This window comes from Accipiter gentilis, chromosome 4, assembly GCF_929443795.1.
Source record: "Accipiter gentilis chromosome 4, bAccGen1.1, whole genome shotgun sequence".
Taxonomy (NCBI): domain Eukaryota; kingdom Metazoa; phylum Chordata; class Aves; order Accipitriformes; family Accipitridae; genus Astur; species Astur gentilis.
This window is the reverse complement of record NC_064883.1, coordinates 32029306-32053236: the sequence shown is the minus strand read 5'-3', so window position 1 is coordinate 32053236 and position 23931 is coordinate 32029306. Positions and strand designations below refer to the sequence as shown.

General features: G+C 40.2%; 1 protein-coding gene across 3 annotated transcripts in view; it reads left to right on the top strand.

The window, feature by feature from the left end:
* The window catches only part of NRP1 (neuropilin 1), a 117100-nt gene that overhangs the window by 67563 nt on the left and 25606 nt on the right, over nt 1-23931 (top strand). For all 3 annotated transcript variants that reach the window (XM_049798102.1, XM_049798103.1, XM_049798100.1), the window contains exons 8-11: nt 13752-13907; nt 16792-16936; nt 18533-18864; nt 23363-23507. In XM_049798102.1, the coding sequence (XP_049654059.1) occupies nt 13752-13907; nt 16792-16936; nt 18533-18864; nt 23363-23507 (778 nt within the window). The remainder of the gene's footprint in view (nt 1-13751; nt 13908-16791; nt 16937-18532; nt 18865-23362; nt 23508-23931) is intronic.

Here is a 23931-nt window from a genome sequence, read left to right as displayed (position 1 = left end):
AATGAAGTCTGTGGATTTTCTAATACGAATGGAATAAAGATATGCATGAGGCAAGACCTGCCAAAAATAAGCATGAAGTTAGTTTATTGTCATATGGGATGTTATTAGCTCCTCAACCTTAAGCTCAGCCTACTTGTTTATTACACTTACATTTCACACACTCGATTGCCCTTCAGTGTGAAATAGCATAATTTAAAATAAAAAATAAAAACAGGCCTTTAATCTAATCAAGAGCAGGGAACTGCCATTGCAACGTAAGTCATTGTCCCTCATTAACGTATCCTTTCACAGGAAAAATAGTATAGTGTTTCCATTTCTGTAATCTGAACAACAAACATGTTAATAGGTATCAATTACCAGCCAGTTTCAGTACTTAGAACCAGTAAGAAGGCCAGTGTGAGGGTTTCACATCTGGTTTCAGTGAAACTGTTCCTGTCTGTGGTATTTAAAATTTAAAGAACTCCTGTTATTGTGCAATTGGGAATCCTAGGGGAGTACAATGTTAATGAAATCCATAACATGCAGGGATTTTATGATTGCATTTTCAAGGCATTCCTTCAAAAGGGACAACTGATTTCTGCCGTGGCAGCAGTAATTGTGTTTTTACAGAGTAGATTTAACGTCTGCATTTAAGAACGGCAGTTAGGTTTACACTCATCTGAAAAAGTAACATGCGAAATCTTTGTATTTAGGGAACATTTTGCATCTTATTTGCGAAACCCTTGAGCAGAAGCCACGGGCCGCTGTGCATAGCAAGCCCTGGCACCTCCGGGGCGACCCAGTGGGTCACAGCCGGCAGACCCCCAGGGCAGCGCAGGAGCGAGGGAAGCTCCAGGAGGAGCGCCCGGCCGGATAGGAGCCGTCAGCTAAAGACACTTGAGACCCACGTGTGTGTGGTTTTGAAGGGAGACTGATTGCCTATTACCAGGGTCACTGGGAACCTGTGCTATCATCAATCCTTATAATGGCGTGAGTTTTCAAACCCGCAAGGAGCAACACCTTCTGGGTACTTTTACTGCAGATTCTGTATGTTTTCTATCAAAACGTTTCTTCTAATGCATATAACACAAATCTGTACACTCCCGCCAAGCTGGGTGATTCTTTCTGGGTGGCACAATTTTTCTCTCATCCTGTAACTCCGGGCTAGACCTCCAGCTTGCCCAGAAAGCAAAGCATGTTTGTTAGTAGCACAAGATCTTCAGTTCATATTATGTCTGCGGTTGAGTAGCACAAGATCTTCAGTTCATATTATGTCTGGGGTTGCACAAAACTATAAATCCAGCTTTAAGAACCCTAGTATCAGATCAAAACTTTGCAGCCATAAACCAAAAAGCACTACTCTGGTATAAACACACTCTGCCAGTTCAAATTTGTTCAAAAAAGGTTAACAGGAGGTTAACGTAAATAGACATTATACTCTGCATTGGGTATTATCTGTCATTCTGCAGCTGACATAAGGCCGTACACTAAGGTGAACTCCCTATTGTGTGTTCTGGCTAATATGACATAAATGGCTAATCTAGCCCAAATTTGTGTTGCCGGGTTTCTCAGCAGGGCACAGATCTGGTATGATGTGGAAACGGACAGAGTCAGAGGTTGGGACAGGGAGCAGCTCTGGTCGCTCCCTCTGGCCTCTGCCCGCCTGCCTCCACCTCGTCCCCCAGCCATCCGTTCGGCACCGACGACTCTTGCAGAGTAATTTTCTAGACCCCTAGACCGGTCAGCCCTAGGAATATCAACTGGTCTGGTGCAAAATTCTTCCTCTGCATCTTGCAACATTTAGGGATCTGGAGAAAGGCCAGAGAGAGGTAAGAATAGGCCTCCTCAAAAAGCAACCTGGGAGATCCCCCTCGCCTCCACTGATTGAAATATCAGTTGTTTATTTAACACTAACTCTCCCGTGCAAGGAAAATATACTTCCATTGATTTAAAACACTTCTATGTATACACTACTTCGCCAGAGTGAGAGGGACCTCTGAGGTGGAATTTTCCTTCCACATTTGTCTTCATTCCTTTACATTTGCGGTAACCTACGTTCTTCATTATTTGCTCCTTTGTAAGAGAAACCCAGGAGCATGCATCGCTGATTTGAACTGGTATATAGATTAGTACAGATTTATTCCTGTAGCACTTCTGAAAATAATTGCAGTTCATCATTTGGTGTCTTGACCTTTCATCTGTGTCATAGCTTATTTCCTTATCAGGTATTCACTTAAAAATATAGTCAGTATTTATATATGTCGCTGCACAACACATTTGTTTCATTAACAGGTTTATTCTTACATCAGGCAGCTGTTTAGGTTGACTTTACTGAGCAAGCTTATCTAAGTTTTTCACATGAAAGCTCAAGGAAGTGCAAGTCAACAATGCCTGTTATTTTTATTCTTATTATTTCTGTTTCTTTTGGAGGTTGCAGTGGAGTGCATAATATTACTGCATAGAATAACATGAAACCTGGGAAACCTCAGCCTCCCAGTTCTCCTAGTCTTTGAAGGACTGACTGAGAGCTGAAGTTCAGAGGCTTTGTGGCTGGGCTTGCCCATCATTAGGGAGCACACTGACATGAAAGCACAAAAACTGCCAGTCCTTTGTCTTCTCTACCACTTTAGAATACAAGTCATGTATTTGGTTCACGTCATTTTACAGTTCATAACTGCACTCCAGAAATTACAAAAAGCAGAGTTAGCTTTGTGTGGAAAAGTGCTACAGTTATCTTATGGTCTTAACATACTTTGCACATGGCAAAGAATGACAAAAGAATATTCCTTCCTGGAAATCACAGCCGGTACAGACTGTGACACAGCGCAGAACCAGGGTTAATTGACCCAGCAGGATACATTCGTACCTTTATTTACTGTGACATGGGAATAAATGGTAGAGTTTCACAAAGGCAAGTACTGAAGTTAGACAAGAGGGAGAGGGAGAAATAAAAGGGCCCTACAAAGTATGAAGGTTTTTTTGATTATTCAAAGTGCTTTAAGAGCTATTTTAGTACCAGAAAGTTCCCAGCCATACATTTATCACTCTGGGGAGGCTGAAGGGATGCTCAGAGAACTGCGCAAAACCATTGGCAGCCTTATTGCTCCAGAAGTGCAGGTGCAAAATGCAGTTTAGAAGAAAATCCTCTCTACCTCCCTCTGACATGTTTCAGCATCAGCCTTAATACAGAGGGGAGTCCAGCGTGGCTTCAAGCGATCCTGCGCGCAACATATGGAGGAGCAGCAGAAGCGGAGCCCCTCCGAGCCTCCACTACCAGCCTAATCATTATAATAGTTGCAGTTCTTTCAGGGGAACCATTATGCGGAGATCCAAGTAGTTTGTATATAACTCTGTAATTACTTATGCATCCACTTCCCAGTCCAGCCCTACATCCCCTCCACGGCTGCAAGACAGATGGCCATTTAGAGCTGAGATAGCGAATTAAAAATGTGTCCAGCAAAAGCACTGATTCAGCATCTACTAAAATAATTTTGTAAATTTATCTCACTTTCACTAGTTGGTTCCAGGAGGGAAAGAATTTAAAACCTTTGAATATGTTTTTAAACTAAACACTACAGGTTTCTTTAAATCACAACATCATTTTCTTCTACTTTCTTTCACAGAAATTAAAGCCACTTTAAAAACTCCGTACAAAATCATTCTTCTCTCTCTTTTTTTTTTTTTTTTGGTTCACGTGTTTGGCTTGGCTCAAAACATTTGTTATTGTTTGCTGGTTTTGAAACTGCCATCAAGCCAAAAAATCAGTTGTTTGCGCCATTCTGCTTGGTAGGGGAGCTCTCTCCCAGATGGCTTGCAGACCCCATGGGGGCTGAGGCAGCCTCGCCCACCCAGCTACCAGGCGCTGCAACACATCTGCTCCACCGCAGCCAGGACTTGCTGCAGATGTGAAGGAAGGTATCTCAGAAGGAGATTTTTCTGAGTCCAGCAGAAATAAATTAATCTACAAGACTAGGCAGGTGTCAAACGGCAGGTGAGGGAGAGCTCAAGGCTAGAAGTTAAGTGACTGAGGGTAGTGGCTAGAAATACAGCCCTGGGTAGGAATGCACAGCTGAGGCATGTTATAATAAGCAGAGTTGTTACTGAGCTAAAGGTCTCTGTTCTCACGGGGCCGACCCCTGGTTGGAGATGATAGGTGTACCGCTGAGTGCTTTGCAGAGACGATTGTGCATTATTATTCACTCTTTCCACACCTGCACAGTAGTATGAAGCTGAAGATTTTGAGTCCTATGGGCCCTTCCCCATCCCAGCATCCATGCTCCAGTTTTTCTGTTCCTGAGCTATTATTTGCCTCCCCTGTTCTTGTATCATCCTGCTTGTCTGTCCCAGCTTAATTCTGTTCTGCCCATTAGGTGACATTTTCACAGCAGTAGCAAAACAGGTAAAGTGGCAGGATAAATGAGATTTCTTCCAAGAGGTAAATACCTGGCCTTCAGAAAGCAATTTGTCTTCTTCCCCAAAAAAAAAAAAAGGTACATTTCAACAAGGAAGTACTTCCATTTTGCTTTACCTCTAATGTTTTCTTTTGAGGTTTTAAAAAACTCTTTAAAAAGGCATCAGAGTAAACTCCATAGCTGTCTGATAAACAAAACCTACTAGCAGAGAACACACAGTTGACCAAACATTAAGCTGAGGTTCAGTTCCTCTGTTTTCAGGAACAACTGGCTTCTCATCAGAGAAGCACTGTTTACCCCTAACTTCCACCAACTAGCTGTACCTATGTAGTCTGGTCTTTCTCTTCATTGCAGCCTCCTGTGTTGAACACTTTGGGCCAAAATAATTTCTGGTGTTGATCCTCTGAAGCTGCAGAAAACATAATTTTGTCCTATCACATATAAAACCAGGGCGTATTTTAACTGGTCATATTTAGGTTATAGATTATTTTGATATAGACTAAGGTGGCTTTCAGCCTTAACAGAGACAGGAGCAGGCTATTCCATTGCAAATATTATTAAATTCAAGCTATGGGCTGAAGGGCTGACATAACACAGAATAATTTTTAAATGCTCTTATCAGGCCATAAAAATTAACTTGTCCATAGGAGTGTTCCCTCCTTTCATGATATGCTTAACTAAGAAAATACATCCTGTGTTTATTTTAAAAAGCCACAGCACTTAGAAATCAAGCTTTGCTCTTTACATAGCTGGAGGTAGAGTAACTTTTAGAGAGGCAGAGTGGGGTTATACACAAACCTGGCACCATTATGTGGCCAAAGAAACCCTAGAAGTGAAATCCCCACGGCTGGAGTTTGAGTGGGCTTTGTTAAGAGAAGGGCAGAGCTGGGGGCAGCCAGTCTCCCTGGTTTGCTTTAGCACCAGGGGGGGAAGTTGTCTCGGTAGTCACTGGCCTCCACCATCCCTTCTGCTGTCCCCCTTCCTCTTCTAGCACGGGACAAGAGCACCGCTCTCAGCAGCAGATCTTCCAAATCACAACCTTGGAAGTATTTCATCTATACCAGTGCATTTCCTCAGAGCTATGAGGGACATACCAAGCAAAAAGCAAGATTATCTTTGCATGTATAGTCTTTATCTCTTGTTTTTCACCATACATTTACAGTACCCTCACCACACCACCTAACTGCAGCTACCTGACATTTTTCTAGAAAGTAGCAGAAACTCATATTTTAAAAAAACAGTGACTTGCTTGGTGACCCAGTAGTAAATTAAAATCATCATACACAATGTGTATGAAATAGAAAATCGAATTTTGGTGCAACAAAACTGACAGTTCCATTTAACAGAGAATAAGTGAATGCAGACTCCTGTGGATGACTGACTGATTTAAAGAGACTGTGCCGATTTTCCAAGATGAGAAAGCTGATCACAAGAAAATACATATATTTCTATGTGACACAGGTTATACACCTATCGCAATTGCCAGTGAAATTAGGCTTAAAAAATATTAAATCTTAGACACTAGCACTTTTTCCTTATTTTGTTGCTATTTTTTATAGAAAGCCCAAAGCCTGAACTTTCAAAAATATCTAAGTGTAGCGAATTCCAGTGATTTTAGGGGAACTCACTCCAAACACAGTGATTGCACAGTCAGATCTATCTACACCATCAACATGTGCTATCTGAGACAGTAGAGGTTTAATTCTGCGTAATATATCATCCCCTCACTTAACAGCTTCCTACCCAATTAGCATAGGTATGCTGTGAAACAGGAAGAAGCAGAGGTTATTTCTGTGTTTATGCATGTGTAATATTGTACTTACATTCAAAATACCAAAATGCATTACAACTCAAGCCCTTCTGCCTGAGTTTTAACAGGACAGCAGCTGGCAAAAAAATGCAACAGAAGAGCTTTATAGACAAAATTCAGTGTTTTCCACCCAAAGCCCAGTTATTCGCATGTGAAGCAGTCTGATAGAGAAGCTTTGGATTACTTGTTTCCCATTTGTGCATTAGTTGCTCAGTACACTTAGGGGAAAAAAAGTCCTACAATTATGTCCTTCTCTCAGAAAAGAGTGGTTCTGCAAGTATTGCTATAGAGTTTCCCTTTTCTATAGTTTCTAACACAAACTGGGGAAGGTTACATTCAAACTGCACTAAATAGTTGTCTTCATTCCAGATCAGAGGATTAAGCTCAGGTTTAAAATTAAATGTAAATTACAAATAAGTATTCAGAAAACGTTAATTAAAAGTATTACGTTCCTGACTCATTTATTGCTCAGCAAGGGTTCCTAAGTATCTTAGCTGGAGAAAGGGGCCATTCACATTCCTCCTTTTTTGACCAAGTCATTGTACATGTCTTAGGTTATCCATTTGCAAGTTAATGTAGTGCCGAAGCAAAGGTTTTCATTTTAAAGAAGTAATATTTCACAGCAAGATATGCTTCTGCAAGATGTAAAACAATCTTTTTCTAAAGCACTGGGAGTTAATCAGCCTTTCTCTTCATTGCTACAGAGAGGGTTCGAATGGCATAAGATGCTGATTACTTAGATCCCAGAGTCTATAGAATCCCAATACGATTACATTTTCCTCCCTTTGTTATCAGAGTTTATTGTATCTTGGTGTTCAGGTTTTAAGTAGTTTTCAAGTAAGAAAAATAAATTAAGAAGAAGGTATTTTCTGAGTCTTCTGAATAACGATCATGTCACACCAGAGCACCACATGAATGCTTAAGGTGGAGCTTGCAAATGACTAGCAGAAGGATCGTTCCCTATCACCGCATGTGCACTGGATGCATTTCACACGATATAGTGAGCCCATTTCAGGGGAGCATTGCATCGCCCTTGCTTTTAAACCAAACTCCTTCAAAGACTTACACTAAAAATATCACACAGAGCTAATGTGTACCAGTGGCAGTGCTTCTCCCGGCCCACTCGCAGCATTTCTCTTTCACATTTGATCTTTATAGTTTCCATACTGGAGCGATTTGGTTTGCTGAATTCTGGAAATGTCTCAAGTTGAAATGCTAGTGTATTAACCTGCTGTACTGAGTCTCTTTTGTTTCTCTTTACCAGAGTGCTGCTTGCCAATTTTTACAACTACAGCAGATTTTACTATTCAAACAGAACCAGATGGAACACCAGTTCAAAGAACATGTCAGAATTAAATATTTCTTTTTTAATTAGTTGCTTCTGATTTATGCAAAAAAAAATTAACATAAGAGTGGGAGAATGTGCCATGAATCCAGATGCAACACAGCCCACACAAGCATTATCTTTTCTCTGTCAGAGACACAGAGGCCTTTTCTTTCATTTTTTTCTTGTCTTTTCTTTTTTCCTTTGTTTCTGGATTTCATTTTTCTTACACTTTCTGCATCTTTTCCTTCCCCATAATGATGACTGAAGTTCTCTTATGTTCATCAGTCATACTTTTTCATCATTATCTTAAATTTTCTCTTGTAGAAACTGGCTGATCCGCTTCTAAAAAAAATTACTGTACTCCATACTGCAACCCCAGCATCAGTATCTCAATGTGATAACATCCTTCAAGTCTGTTCTTTGTTTTCAATCGCGGGAATCTTTACACTTACATTTTTTTCTGCTGCAGAAAAGTATTTGGGAAGAAGGTGAAGGTTGTGAGGAATATTTCAAGTGCTAGAGAAAGTTCAGTTCCTTTTTGCTGTCAAGCATTCCTATTTCTCTGACATGAATGTTTGCTCATCTTCTATTTCATGCCTCCCCATTTTTGCCAAGTCACATAAGCATCAGTTCAGTAAACTATACTGACTGAGGACAGTTGTTAGGCACAGACTAGAAGCTGAGCATGTGATTAGCTGCTTTCTGTTCTGGGGCTTTTAGGATGTTGCTGTCAAGGTCAATGAGAAAGACTTCAGTGCCTCAGGAGAGATTTCACTAACAGCAAAATTTTCTCCCCACTTCCTTTATGGAGCTGCCACAAATATCACTGAGAATTTTGCACAAAGATCTGAGGTTGTTTGCAGCCTTAACTATTTTCACTTCAACCCAGGATGAATATTTGCACCCTGTCATTAATCAGGGAGTTGTGGTCGTTTCAAGGATGAAGACTTTTGGAAGTAGTTTTCCAACCAAGTTAACTAGAATATTTTCAGAATTTCTACTAGAACCTGTGCCATTTTTACTTAGCATTATAATCTTCTTTACTTAAAGCTCAATAAATAAAGGAATTAAGTGATAGTTGTGTATACATCATGGGAGAGCATGATTGATCAAATCAACAGCAACACCTAATAAAAAAAGATCATCTCTTGCTTAATTAAATATTTGACAGAAGAACAGTGAAGTACCACAACGGTTAATCTGACTCAGAGCACTGTATGCTATCTAGGGAAATGACACAGTTCTCTAAAAATATTTACTTTGGTATGGTGTGTCAAGTGATGGATTATACAGCTTTTCAAGCCACAAGAGATGCCCACAACAAAAAGCTTCCTGTTGTTAATCAAACTCCAGCACTTTGTCCTTTATTTTCTCAGGCTGTTGAACAGACCTACAGTAGGAGTGTTAAAAGCTGGTAAAACTGCTCCCTTGCTACAGCTCCCTCAATGACTGTATTTTATTTAGCAAGGCAGATTTTCATTCTGAAAATAAGGTCTTCCATACTATGACATGTTTATGTATGATGACAGGAAGCAGCAATATTAATTTCAACTCGTGTATGTTGTGTGTTTTTCTTTATCCAGTAGTTTGCTAAGATTTGCTACATGATACATTGTGCAGAGCTAAGTGTTATTCTTTTTCCTTCTCCTTAACTGGTCTCTAATAAAATGCCACCCCTTGCATATCTATGTCTTAAAAACGTGTCACCCACCCACATTTTTTGGAGATGGTAAGACAGCAATAAAAGTATGTTTCCTGGATGCTAAAAGATATTGCAGAATAGAGAGGAAGTAATTCATATGTAGAAACAGCTAGCGTCTTGCAATGTGCTCTCACAGGAACGAAACTGATTTTAGAAGTAGGAACAACTGGGGCTTTTTTTACATGAACATTTCCCTCCTGGAAAAAAATACACACTTGGGATGTTCCTCATTTCTTGTAAGTTAGGGGCCCATTCCTATAGGCAAGTCTGCTCCCAGTCTTGTACTTACGAAGTCAGTCACATTGCAGCACAGGCAATTATCAAAGGCTGTGTTTTTGGATAAGGCCCTAAGGCATCATTTTCCAAGAGAGAGATGCTTTTTAATCTGAATGAAAGTGAACAAAATTTGAAAAAAAGAACTAGCAACATACTGCGGTTAGTCAAAGCTGAAACTCTGGCCACGGAAATGAAATGTCAAGATTTCAGGTTTGGAGACAGCTGCCTATCTCAGATCACAGCCTTACAGCATGCAATAACTTACAGAATCGCTTGCATCCTCCAAAATAAATACCAGATGTTTGTTTATCGTATGTGCAGAAAGTTAAATGTCAAATAATTGCAGGAAAATGCATTTGATGTTCATAGTCAAAAGTACTGTATTTCATCGCCACCCCCCTCCACAGTTCATTTTAACATGAAACACAAGTTCTTGAAACAAAAAGGACAAGAAGGCCAAAACAAAAAGCTAGTTGTTAAAGCTTTGTATTAGTATCTCAGCTGGAGGAGACTGGATCTGAGGAAAGTGGGTTACCTCTGGTCATGCTAACACTTGGAGACCTCTGTGGAGAGGACATAGTTCACTGGAAATTACACAGGCAGTTGGACTCCATAAGCATAAGTCTCCAAAAAGCATAAGAATTTCCTATCTGATGACACAGCTGTACTAGAGCTACTGCCCTCTGCAATGATTCCTCTGGATAACATGGTACAGAAGGGCTGTGTCTTACCACAGCTACGTTTTAGTACCTTCAGGTTCCAGTTGTTAATAGCAGTTGATATGCTTGAACTTCAACTCTGAGCAGTCCCTGTGACATTTAGAATGTGTGTTTTATGCACAATTCTCCATTTTACAGAAAGTAAAGATTCAAAAGACACTGGAAAGAAAACAAAACACATCACGAAGTGATTAATGAAGGTGAGCTTAACAGGTCCCTAAGATGTGTCATGCAGTTGCCAGGGTAGCCTTCTACATAATTTATTTCTATCACCTTTCTTGGAGAAGAAGATTGGTACATTTAGAGCTTGATTTACAAACATACTTTGGCACCATAGATGGGTGCTCAGTGTTGCAATTCCGTTTGCATGCACCTGGAGAGGAGCGGTTCCTCTCCAGAGGCCACTGCAGAGAACTGTCAAAAGGGAGGAAAATGTCTTAAGCGCTCTCTGTCCCGGACCTCCACACTGACACAGAGTTAGTACGAAAAATTCCAGCCCTTCTGCTTCTCTGCTGCTTAGCCCCAACTTTCTTGTTTGCACTGCTCCTTTCTCACAAAACACTGATGAAGAAAAGTTATTCTTTTTTCCTCTATCCGCCTATGAGCAAACACCCCCTGGCATGTGGCAGGTCTGGGGTTACAGCTCGCTTTTGCAAGGCGTTTAAAGCTGTGGCACGCAGCTGAACACTCGAGCCATCAGCCTCCAGACACTCCAGGAGACGACTGCTGTTGACATAGTTCCAGTTTTCAAGAAGCACGTAAAGACTTTCTGATCCAGCGAGAGAACATCTATGTGAAAAGATGTTCTCCCTAACAACAAGAGATGCCGCCCTCCTCCTGTACTGTATTACACAGTTACTGGAGCCAGGAGTGCTAATGAGGTTGCTTCTTCCCTACCTATAGGCAATAAATCAGAGGTCATCTCAGAATCTCTCTCTCTCCCAGTGAGCTGTTTACTTCTGGCAGGAGAATTTCTGCCTGCCTTTTGAATTCTGCCAGGTTTTAGGCATGAAGGTAGATGTCTACATCCTTTGTGTGTTTAGGACTTAGTTCTGGGCAGTGAGACAGGTGCTGTAGGATATTCAGTGCCCCAGGAGTTAAGGGGGAGTACTGAATACCAGCATTTGGGACCAAGCAAAATCTGGGGGCCTGAAGTTCTTTGATGAGACGAGCCTGAGTCACCTGAACGGTCAGTGACTGGTAGCTGTAATTGTTAGCTCAGGCATCAGCTAATCAAACCTTCCCCTAAAACCCCAATGTTAAATTTTAACTTGGCTTCAAATACCTAGAACTCTTGTAATAGGCCATTGCTTGACTATATTCACAATGAAGTACTTACTGTATATTAAAAAGCCCCTACTAGAATCATTTCAAATCAGTTGGAACGGTACAGGCTTGGGACCCTAATCATTTCAAAACTGAAGAGCTGTTTCAAATTGTAAGAGAAGCAGATCATTTAAATAACTTAGCTCTGCACTCCCTCAGACTTCCAGATTTTCAAGTGCACTTCAGCCTGGAAGTGAATGTGGTATTGGACATAACTCAGTGCAGCACACTTTACAATCAGCAGAGTACAGTTTGGAGAGCATTTGAAGTTAAGCTGAGATTGCTCAGCGCAATGATGCCCAGATTCCCCCATTAACTTTCAGATTGCAACAATCTAACATCTGAGACTCTCCAGTTACTTTAAATCACTTGATTGTTTTTGTAAGGTGGTGCGGGGATTTTTTTTTTTTTAAGACTGAATTTTTTTATCACGACAAAACAAGATGTTGCAGTATTTCACCCCTAAAGACAAGGGCTAAAATGTTACATATAGACTTTAACAGCCTTAAAAACCGGGGCAAGGGCAGGGGCTTTGCCCTGAAAGCTAGTTCTATCTGTCACACACAAGGCTGCTATTCTTGTGTTGGAAGACTTCAAAATGCCTTGCATATGACATGGGCATTGAGACAGCAGCCAGTCTGTCCTCAATAGCACTTCCTTCAAGCCTTTTGAGAGAATGCAGAGCATGTTGATTTAACGGCTCCAGTGCCTTTGGATATATGACATACATCCAGGAAAAAGGATGCCTGTGGGACACAGGGGACGTATATTCTGCATCCTGCGTACTTTGGAAATAATGAAAAAGCCTGAGACATTCATGGGACATTCACTTGAGAAGGGTTAATTCAACCTATTATTATCCTGCTAAAATCTGGACAACTGAAGTTTAGGGGAATAAATTACTCTGATTAATATTTTGTCAATAGTGTCATTTTATATTGAAATTAAATGGTTTGCTTTAAGAAACAAAGAGAAGGTTCTAGCTGCAGAGAAAGAAGGTGATGAATTTGATTTTAATTGGTTTGTTGTTATGGCTAGAGAAATGGCAGGTATTTCAAAGCTGTGGTCACCAACCTGGCTGTGAGAAAGTTTTGTGCCTAGTTTCAGCCATTTGGTGGCTGGACTTGTGCACTGGGACAAAGGGGGGTTTTTTGCCAGCAGAACCAACTTGAGTAGTCACACTCTTGCACCCCACGTCATCCTCCCAGCTATGCCGATACATCTTCTGTGATGCCACATGACGAACTAGATGAGGAAACAGATCTGGATGACAAATAACTTAACTGGGGGAGGGGAAGGTTAACCTGAATCACTTGTCCATTTGGTTGCACTGTAACTTCATGAGAGGAGAGAGAAGGCCTCTAACACACATTCATGTGCACACCATAGCATCCATTTCTCCAGCAAGTTCAAAATGCCATTATTTTCTAATGATTAATGTTCATTACATTTGACAGTTGGAACAGAATTATTACACTTGTGCTAATGCTTGTTTCTGTTTTCTTCAAATACATCATATGGTACAAGCAACTCATTTGCCTTTTTCCCAAGACAGTCACACAGTAATTCATAATTATCCTGTGACTAATACACTATAGGATTCTTTTCTCCTCTTCTGTTTGCAAGTGCTCCTGGGTTTTAGCAGAATTCTTGTTATCATTCCCTAATGCATTACTTTGATATTGTACTATTAAATTTCATCCCATTTCTAATACTGCAGTCCTCAGGGTCATTCAGTTCTCACTGCATGACTCTCCTCTGTATTGACAATGCCTTGCAGCTTTGTGTCCTTAGTGAATTTCCTTAGCAACTATGCAAGGTAGTTAATGAAAGTATTAAGTAAGATTGTTCACCAGACTGATCCTTGAGGAACTTCTCTAGTAACTTCACTGCAGTCTGGTGGTCCCCACTCACAATGATGGGGTCTCTGGTTCCTCTCCCACAGAGGAAAGGTAATTCTCTGGCATGTGGATAGCCCTCCTGGCTCATTAGGCAAATGTGCCCATGCCCTGTGATGACACTGTTTACAAAAGAGGAGATTAGGGCTATGTTATTATCAACAATATGTTGCAATTTCCTTTATATAAAATCCTTATTATCTTTGTAAAACATGGGGGGCGGTCAGAGGGGGTGTCACTTCTGCAGTGTTGTTGTGCCCTAAACTGATCATCCTCACGTCCCGATTCATTCTTTACCACAGGTAGATCTAGGCCTTCTCCGCTTTGTTTCTGGAATTGGGACCCAAGGAGCCATTTCAAAAGAAACAAAGAAAGAATATTATCTGAAAACATACCGCGTTGATGTCAGCTCCAATGGAGAGGACTGGATTACACTGAAGGAGGGAAACAAGCCTGTTGTAAGTCTTTTCTCTTTTACAACTCTTCGGCCAAGAAATAGGCTGTTGAATTGTTTAGTTACTATCAGCTGTTAAAAAAAACAGGAATAAGGTATCACAGGTTTAATCAGTTTGATCAGGGTTAGCAATATCCTAAATCCAATAGATAGCTATTGTCTCAGTAGTAAAGGGCCTCAGAAATTGTTTAACTAAAGCCTAGAGCAGCTGAAAAGGGTGCAAGGTGCTGCCCTATCTGTTGTGCCCACCATAATTTGAGTGGTTTGGGTCTTTTCCCTGGAATGTGCTGCTCTTTCCCAGTTTACCAGAGATTTTCTATGTGACTTTGAGAAAAACATTATGGGGAACCTTTTAAAAAAAAATTATGTAGGTCCCTTCTCTGCAGTGAAGCTCTGGTTATGCGGTGTGTCAGCGCCTCAGCTCCCCGTGCATAGCCATGCTGTCTTGCAGGAGTGCTAGCAAGTCATTAGTGGTTTGTTAGACTTCCAAGCATCTCAGTGATGGGGGTCATGCAGACAGATAATTAGGCACATCTTTCCATCCTTATAGATTTTTATCACCTTTCCATTTATCAGCAGATTTGCCCTCTGTGACCTCCCAATGAAACAGCTTTAGACACTCGTAAGAAAAATCTTCATTATCCGCTACCATGAGCATAAAGCTCGTTACTGAGAAGTCAATTCTGTTCCAGCTCTCACATGAATAGTCCCAGTGAGGCTGTGCCTCCCTTCCCACCTCGCTCAGGATGTGCCTGGGAGCAGCATCCCCAGAGGCTGCCAGAGGCTGCCAGGGGCTGATGCAACGGGAAAGGTTTTGTGGTACCTCCCTTACAAAATAGCTTCTGTGTGACCCATCTGTGAAGACCCAGAAGAGCTGTCTAATATTAAACTCTGTCTGTGTAACCATACCTAGCTCTAAGTATTTGGTTACTCGTTTGTCCCTAATTCATCTGTAAGTGCTATGCCAAGTCCACCACATTTATCTAATCAAAATGGTAGCAGTGTTTAACACATACATCTTTCTTCTTTGAAGCACTTTGTAAAACAATAAAAAATGAATCCCAAAAGCTTCTCTTTGACAGGTATTATCCTGGTTTTACAGAGAAGGAACTTTAGAAGGTCAAACGCCACAATGTGGGCACTGTATAATGATGTATAAAGGTACAATAACTGACTTGCCCAAAGTCACAAGAGGAGCCAATGCTGTGGCTGGTATGACACACTGGCTCTGGTTCCTGTAATCTGAACGAATGCCTCTTTCAAAATCAGACCATGCCTGATTTTTCATTACCAAATTCAATTTGTACACTCTCCACAAGTGTATTTTACATGAGTTTCTCTCGTACATGCTGTACTTAACTAGTGAGAATACTTCCTAAACCTGTGTTATTTGTTCAAAGGATTTATTTAAAAAATCGAGTTTCTAAAATGGCAACATTTTGCTGTTGATCAGGACAAGAAAAAACTACGCAGCAGTCTCCCTCTGATACCTTTATTCAAATGAAAAGTTAAGGAGACTTGGCCACTGAAGGAACAACAAAAGCAGGCAGCTGCAGGTCTCAAGGCAGCCTCACACAAGTGTTGCACTAACCACGTATAAGGAGCTGTGTACTTTTGAGAAAAGACTCATTTTCTCTGTCAAATGCAGACCTTCAGAAAACCACAGCAGGTCCTCCCAGAGAAAAAAGTTGCTGAAAAGAAACGTAGCTCCATTTAAAATCTCTTGCCAGACATGAAACTCCTATATTAAATTACTTGAGATGTAACTGAGCCTGATGAGTTGACAGCTGTGCGCTGCTGGCCTCCACTCCAAATTAGTACAGTTATTGCAAGTAACAAACAGGAAAGTAGGCAGTGTGTGTAAGAAATGGGAGAATCTCCCGTAAAAGGACAGGGGTTTGTATCCATGGAAAACAACAGGAAACTGGTCCCCTCTACGTGAGGAAGAAGCAGGAAGCTGAATCACCTTCTTCGGACTAGAACATTGCAAGGTTTCGCCTCTGCTAGGAAGGAGCGCATCTGCAGGATCCTCAACATGAAAGCACAGCACAATCCTATCCCTTCTTGTGGAAGTCTCATTGTTCATCTAATTTCACTGTTAGCCCCAGGGGACACAGAGAAAATCTTAGAGCCTGCTATACAGATTTTAAATAGACTTCCATCTCAGTATGCAAGGAGAAAGAAAGTCTGAGTACTTGTTAACGAGGATTTAAAAATGGAAGGTTAACAAAGCAAGGTCTGCAGGATACACTTTGCAAAACTCTTAAGCCCAAGGAGAGCAAAATAATACATGTTTTTATCCTAACTCCATATAGCATTTTCATATGGCCTAACTGAAATCCAAACTTTTAATTTGGGCCTGAGGTTCCGTAGCTTTTTGCATCATTCTACAAGTGTACGAGGAATAAAACTGCCCTAATGGGGCATTGAGGGATACTTCCAGGACACGGCAGTCCTTGGATGACAAAGACCGGTGTATATCGTTCCTATGTATAGACCTGGGCATTAGGAACACCTCAAAACAGGCAAGGAGCCGACAGACTCTTGTTGCAGTCAGGTGAGCTCCTGCTCTCACCATGGCCCTGAGCTCTCCTGGTGGGCTCTGCAGCGTTATGGTGTGTTGCGGGACTCTGCAGGTGACAAGTATTTTTTAGTAGCATTGAACACCTTACATCTTATTTTTTCCTCCCCAAGGAAAGCTTATCTGTGTGCAAAAATTGTCTTAGGAGTTTAATGAAATAGTTCCCCGTGCAAGTCTTTTGTCTCATCCCCACCCTGCAAAATAACCCCAGTTAGACCTTGTATCGTAACTATCTGTAAAACACAGAATTATAAACACCATTTCAGAGAAAGCCTAACAAATATATACTTTTTCTTTCCACACAAAGGTGTTTCAAGGGAATAGCAATCCCACTGAGGTTGTTTACAGACCTTTTGCCAAACCAGTTTTAACACGGTTTGTGCGAATTAGACCTGTGTCTTGGGAAAATGGAGTATCACTGAGATTTGAAGTTTATGGCTGCAAGATAACAGGTAGGTCCTGGGAAGGATCTTAAAACCAAGGGAATTTATTGTGCCTGTGCTGTAGGTTTTATATTTATAAGTGAAATGCATCTTCACTATTTCCACTGTGGTCTGAATGTAGAAATGTAAAAAAAAAAAAAAAAAAAGAAAAGGAAAGAAGACACAACCACCCAAACACCCAGTGTTATCTGAATGTTGTTCTGGAACTATCCTTCAGGTGTTCAGCTTTAAGAAGTGAAAAAAAAAATCAAGGTTTAATCACTTTTCTTGTAATTATTTTACTGGTCCATGCAAATTCCCAACTTGTTTTACCTTCCTAACCCTCCAGTCCTTCTCTTTCACACCTGCCATTTGTAGGTTGTTCTCAGCAGGTTTCCCAAGGAACAAACATACATAACTAGGTTCAAAAGCATTGCAAGGTACAAACACTTAGATCTGAAGCCTATTCAAGCAACTAGACATATATAGTCAGGTTCCCACTAGTGATCAGCACTGGAATGGAACTCCTTTACAGCACAGTTAACTACCAAAATAACTGCCCAAAATGTTTTCTGAAGTAACAGCAAAAGGCATTCATTATCATCAAAATACTATCTTGGGGGGGGGGGGGGGGGGGGGGGGGAGAAAAAAAAAAAAAGCAGGCACAAGCAGGAATTTTTTTTTAGAAGTCTTTTTTTCTAGTTTTAGGATTTCTATAACGGAGCATTTTTATATGTAAAAATAAAAGTTATAGATTAAAGAAAATATTAATGATTTAATATTTTTTACAAAGCTGATTTTTCTAAAAAATATCTAGCATCATTTTATAGCACTTAATACATTGGCACTGATTTTTAATAGTTCTAGGGATATTTTTTTTTCCCCTTAAGGTGTTTCTTCACTCTTGAAAATGTTTCTTAGGACTGGTTTCCACAGAGAAGAAAAATAAGTTTACTGATTACTATACTATAGAATTCCAGGTCATTCTATGAAATCTTTTCAGATTAGATGAAGGTAATATCAGCAGAACTGCTGTTACATTCTATATTGGAAAACTTCATTCCTTGTTAGCAGCTTTTCCTACTTCTAACTTATATTTATCTGAGACCATAAAAGAAGCAACTATTTAGCTTCTGTGTCATTTGAAAAAGCCTGAGAGAACAAAGAAATACAATAAGAAAATCTCAAGTATAGCAATAAATTAAATTTTACAGACTGTATAAGAGATTTCCCTTTCCAGTGTCACCAAAATTAAGTAATCTGCAACCAGGTTCTGGCTGATTTGGGAATTTTTCTCTAGGGAAATATGCACAAATTCAGATGTGACCCTGCACTCTTTTGCTTTAGCAAGAAGAATAGAAAACAAGAATAGAATAGGATTTTCTGATCCTTTTGGTTCCCATCAAGCCAGAAACACTTGTGGTATTTTGGTACTTCCTGCCAAAACTAGGATGTGCAAGTTTGAACAAATGAAAATTATATACAAATCCAAATATATTATTTTGGATATAAGAAAGAAATAAGTAATTGCTTATGATAGTTGAATTGACTGATGTGTCCTGTTTCTGTTTTGGTGCTTGTGCAGATTAACTATTTAATTTATTTGTGGGGTTTTTTTCTCTGTAGATTATCCTTGCTCTGGGATGCTGGGTATGGTGTCTGGGCTCATTCCTGACTCTCAGATTACTGCGTCTACTCAAGTTGATCGAAACTGGATTCCAGAAAATGCTCGCCTCATAACAAGCCGTTCAGGTTGGGCGCTGCCACCAACTACTCATCCATATACAAACGAATGGCTTCAGATAGACCTTGGTGAAGAAAAAAAAGTGAGGGGCATAATTGTCCAAGGAGGCAAGCACCGAGAAAACAAAGTATTCATGAAAAAATTCAAAATTGGCTACAGCAACAATGGATCAGATTGGAAAATGATCATGGATTCCAGCAAGAAAAAGATAAAGGTAAGGAGGAAAGCTCTGCACTAAAAAAAAAGTTTGCATTGAATTTCTACACATCTATCTCTGACCTTAGAAAAGGCACACAATTGGGATGAAGCCAAGCAGGACTCCTAGGGCAGCAGCCTGGAAGGGATGCTGTGGGAACCATCCCATGCCTGAGGGCAGGAGCTGGCCTTAGGACATTGGCCTCTCCCTGTGGCAAAGGTCTTGTTTATTCAACAGCTAGTTCAGACTTGGTTTCTGACAAGGGTGGTGTGCCTCTGTGGCGCCTAGGTTACTGCAAAATCCCATGCCGTGGTAGTATGCAACACTGCCAAAAAAGTAGTTTCCTCTGCAGTTTTTCCACTGACACTGAATGAACCTATTTGAGACGTTGAATTACTTTTCTTGTGCTTCTTTTTTGTCTGAGCTGTAGATTGAGAATGGTGTTATTTAACTCAAAGGGGTACCTGATGGATTTCTGAACTGCCTATAGACTGCTTTGAGAGCTTCACAGGCTCTCTGTAACGATCTCATCCAAGTGGCTCCGAAATAAAGTGACGGAATTTTTGACGTGTTATCCCATCCCAAGTGAAAAGTACTACTGTACTGTCACAAGTGAAACATCTTGGAGGTTGCTTGGGAAGAAAGGGCAGGTGGTTCATAGGTTCAAGCAGAAACTGCAAGACGTTTACAGAGGAGGGCCAAATGAATTGCTGGGTTAGATGCCAAGGAAAAGAAGATGAGTGTGGCCCAGAAAAGTTTCTGGGAATGTACCTATGTTGGTTTGTCTTTGAATGTATGCATTTCAGGACATAAATTGCACCAAGTGTTTAGCTTATTTACCCCAAATCCCTTTTGTTAAGTCTTCCATCTCATTTTGCTATCATTGCTCACAGAGTGCATTTTTGCCTCAAAAGGCACAACTCTTTTTTAGTCCTCCTACCCTGTTCCTTAAGGAAACCAGTGGGCATGTAGTCCTGTTCACAAACTGGTGCTGCCGTACTGGGATGATCAGGGAATCGTATACCAATATGTGCCCTCAAAAGGCAAATCGGCGTGGTGCTTGGCAGATGGGAATCCTGTGGGCTGCTCCATATCTCATCTGCCTTTGTCTGAAAATTAGATGTAAAAGCTGTTTTGCTATATAGACTCATCCATTGGACAAACCTGTGTTTCCTTAAAGGAAAAGCTGAGTGGGCCCATGGATGTAGCTTTTCCAGGCACATTTGGTAAATATTGGACTTCATTCTCTCCTGTTTTAATCTCACTGAATATGTCTGCATTTTCTCACTTCTCATCACTTTTCATCATTTGTTTTGGGGATTAAAACTAAATGAATTCAGCCTTTGCAGTCAGCTCCTTTCTCTTGTTACCATGAGTTTTGACTTCATCATAAAGTGTGAAGAGAGTGTAAATCAACAATGGGATCTAACCATTTTCTTTCTAAAATAGATGTTGTTTTGACATGTACTTCTACACTGTGGCTCAACGAGGGAAAAAAATAATGCCATATGCTTTCAAAGCAGTGTGCCGTCTGCTGCATGGCTTTCTGTTTTCTAATACAAGCACTTGCCATCATTGTCAGAAGTTAGCAGTTTGACAAGAAAACTAGTGTGCTAACTAATGCATTGAGCCCATCCTCAGCTTTCATCACTACCAGAAATTAACTTTCAAGATTAATGGATTGGAGAGGGCTGGAATTCAAATCTCTTGTGGCATAATTATAATTCTTCCCAAAAATTCAAGACATTTAATAAACTTTCTTCCACAGAACAAGTTTTCTTTAAAGAGAATCAGATAAATCCCATGATTTGGGAGTCTGAGGGATTTGAAATGTTAATACTGGAACGTAGTATTTTTAAATTTAAGTGGAGCTGGATGGGACAGCATGCTATAATGAGTCACAGCAGGAATGTGGATTAGAAACAGCCCTGTTATATGAAATGAAACACATCGTTTCACTTGGTTAAAGTCTTGACTTTCAATAAACAAACAACTGCATTTTAGGAAAAGAAAGAGCAGTGACAAGCTAAACATAACAGAATATGTCCAAAGGATGAAACATCACCTTTTTTCTCAACATGATCTTGTCATCCATGCCTGCAGCTTCTTTCACTAGAACTACCATAACTCCTTCCTCTTTGGCTGACCCAATTTCTGTTATTTTTGAATGTGCAGAATATGTCCCCCTTCAGCCTAGCTCAAGCACTCAAAGGAGTGAACATCACAAATCCTCAAACGACTACACAGAACCCCATTTTCATTTCAAGATCCAATTTGTATTTCTTGTCCATAGCCTTACTCAAGCTTACTCCATAAAGTCACCTTTCTCTTTCATATTTCTTTCCTCCTTCCACTTTTTTCAGTATTTTTATGCCTCCTTTCATCATTTCTGGTACAAGAAACTTCTGAATATCCTGCAATTTGGAACACCTTTTTAAATTTTTCTGCAACCTTTATTTTGATTTTAAAAGATATTAGGAAGAATTTTTTTCCTCTCACCAGTTTAGCTTTTCTTTTGTTTAGCTATTATTTATTATACTTATCTTTGTAATGAAGTAAAGCAATCTGTGATGTAACCTGTATAAAAGACACTCACAAAGTGAAGTTTTACTGTATACTCCTCTCTCCTCCCCCACAAAGAATATCAATACGTGTTTTAAATGAACAGTCAAAAATTGAATCACCAGCAGCTCTGCACTACAAAGGACAATGATTCAATATAATTCTAGATGCCTATTGAATTCTAATGTCTATGTGTCAGTACTCCAGTACTGATGTCTTTTATAAAACTGTTTTCATTATTGTATGTTGCTATTAAGACTACTATTAAAAAGGAGGCAAGGATTCCTCAGATACATGTGTCTGTCTACTTTTTACACATAAAATGGCATTCATTCTTTCTCATATGGTAGGTAGCTTTTTCTGATCATTTGCACTATATTGCTATTCAAATATAATAATATGTAAATCCATGTTAATTAGATCTGACAGGCCACCTACATGTGAATTCTTGACAACTGACTTCCAAGCACTGGCAGAACACCAGGTCAACCGGTGCCCTGTGAAGCCACCTTGGAGGTACAATCTTCCCTAGGAAGCAGGAGCAGAAGCATTAATGTCAAAATTATTTTTAATTCTTTTTTTTTTATTTAGTTGGTCATAGCCTCCCATCATCATTGGCTTTTGCGACTGGCACTCTAACCAATGGCCAGAAGGGGTTGTGGACCATTGGTTCATAATCCAAAGGTGTACAGTAAAAACAAGCAAGGCTTTTAGGACCACACTGAAAATAAAAGCAGCAATCAGGTTTACCTACGGTTGCTTTGTGCCTTGGGAAATACAGTCAGCTTTTCCTACGGCCCGTGTTTCCTCTGCCCCAGATCAATAGGAGAAGTTCATTGCAGGTTGGGTTTTGTTCTCATCCAAAATGAAGGGCCTCTGGTGGTTTCTTCCTGAAGAAGGCTTCAGGCTTCACAACTATGTGTTGGAAGTATCTTATAACAGCACTTCTAATCCCAAATTTGAACTCTAGTTCAAAGAGATGTTTTTTAATGTTTCGCCATTTAACTAATCCATAGAAAAGTTGAAAATACTTTACTTTTACTTCATTGCTATATACATTCTTTACCATAAAATAGGGTAAAAATAACTCCCTTTGCCTACCTTGGGTTATAAACTCTTCATGGCAAGGACTGTTTCTTTGTACAGTTAATTCATTCTAAGGACCAATCATCTCCATGGAAGCACCTGAGGTGTTGCTATAAGTACAAATTATAATTTGTTCTATCTGCAAAAGATCACTGACAAGAGAAGCCGAAGCTATCAAACAAATGCCATTGAGAGCGGCATTATGGCTGAAGAACCCAGAGTGCAACTCAGAGAAGACATTTTTGTCTGAAATGTACATTTGCTGACCTGCCTTGCCCGTTGGATTATATTGCAGTTTTGTCAGGAAGCAGCTTTCTTCTTTCTTTCTTTCTTTTTATTCTTATTCAACAGCAGGCTCACTGGAAGAACTCTTGCAGCTACTGTTCCTGGAGTTTAATTTATGCCTTTTGAAATAACTACAACTTGTGAAACTCTGTCACTGGGGGAAATCAGATTGAAATTTTCTCTTGAATAGTTGGATTATTATTGTAACCACTTAAAAGGTGACAGGATCTTCACCTCAGCCATTTTTTTTCCCTGAGAAGTGTTGAAAATGTCACCCAGTTAAACCCCAGATCAGACCGTCATTTAAAAACATGACTCATTAAACACTCAGCTCTTGTTATGACCCTGATGGATTGGTTGCTACTGAGTTTATGAAAAATGAAATGCATTACTTTTCCAAGAAGCTTTAACTATGTATTTTCCATTCTCATTTAGGACAGGAATGCCTGACATTTACTAAGCAGTCAGAATCTGGCTTACTCCTCACCTAATCCAAAGACTAGAGAATGAAGGAAAAAAGACAATTATTGAAAATAGCTTTTTTTTTTTTCATTTAACAAGTAGCATTTTTCATGCTTTGCAGACTTTTGAAGGCAACACCAACTATGACACGCCTGAACTGCGGACTTTTGAACCTGTATCGACAAGATTCATCCGCGTCTACCCTGAGAGAGCCACACACGGAGGACTGGGGCTGCGAATGGAGCTGCTGGGCTGTGAACTCGAAGGTAATTGCTCTGCTAGAGATGAATGCACTTTATTATTTTCATAAATACATTCTCTACTTGGACTACTGCTGAACACCGCTGTGTCTGTACAGGCAGCACATTGGACTCTCGCTTCTGTGACTGCCATTAGTGCTCTTTCTTGGCCTAATCAGTTCCTTCTCTGCAGACATTTGAATATGCCCAAGGCACAAATATTATTCTTTCTCCCATTCTTTTGTTGAATCACAGTGATATTTTCCACATGGTTTTCTGTTCCCTTAAGCAGCCTTATGATTATACTTTCGAGAAGCACAGCGCTATTAGGAGAGAATAAAGACGGGAACTTAAATTTTATGTTACCATGATACAACCCTGGAAGAGATGTTTTCTGAGAATGCAGAGGGAGCTTTGCTCTAAATATAGCAATTATGTCCCTTGCTCCTTC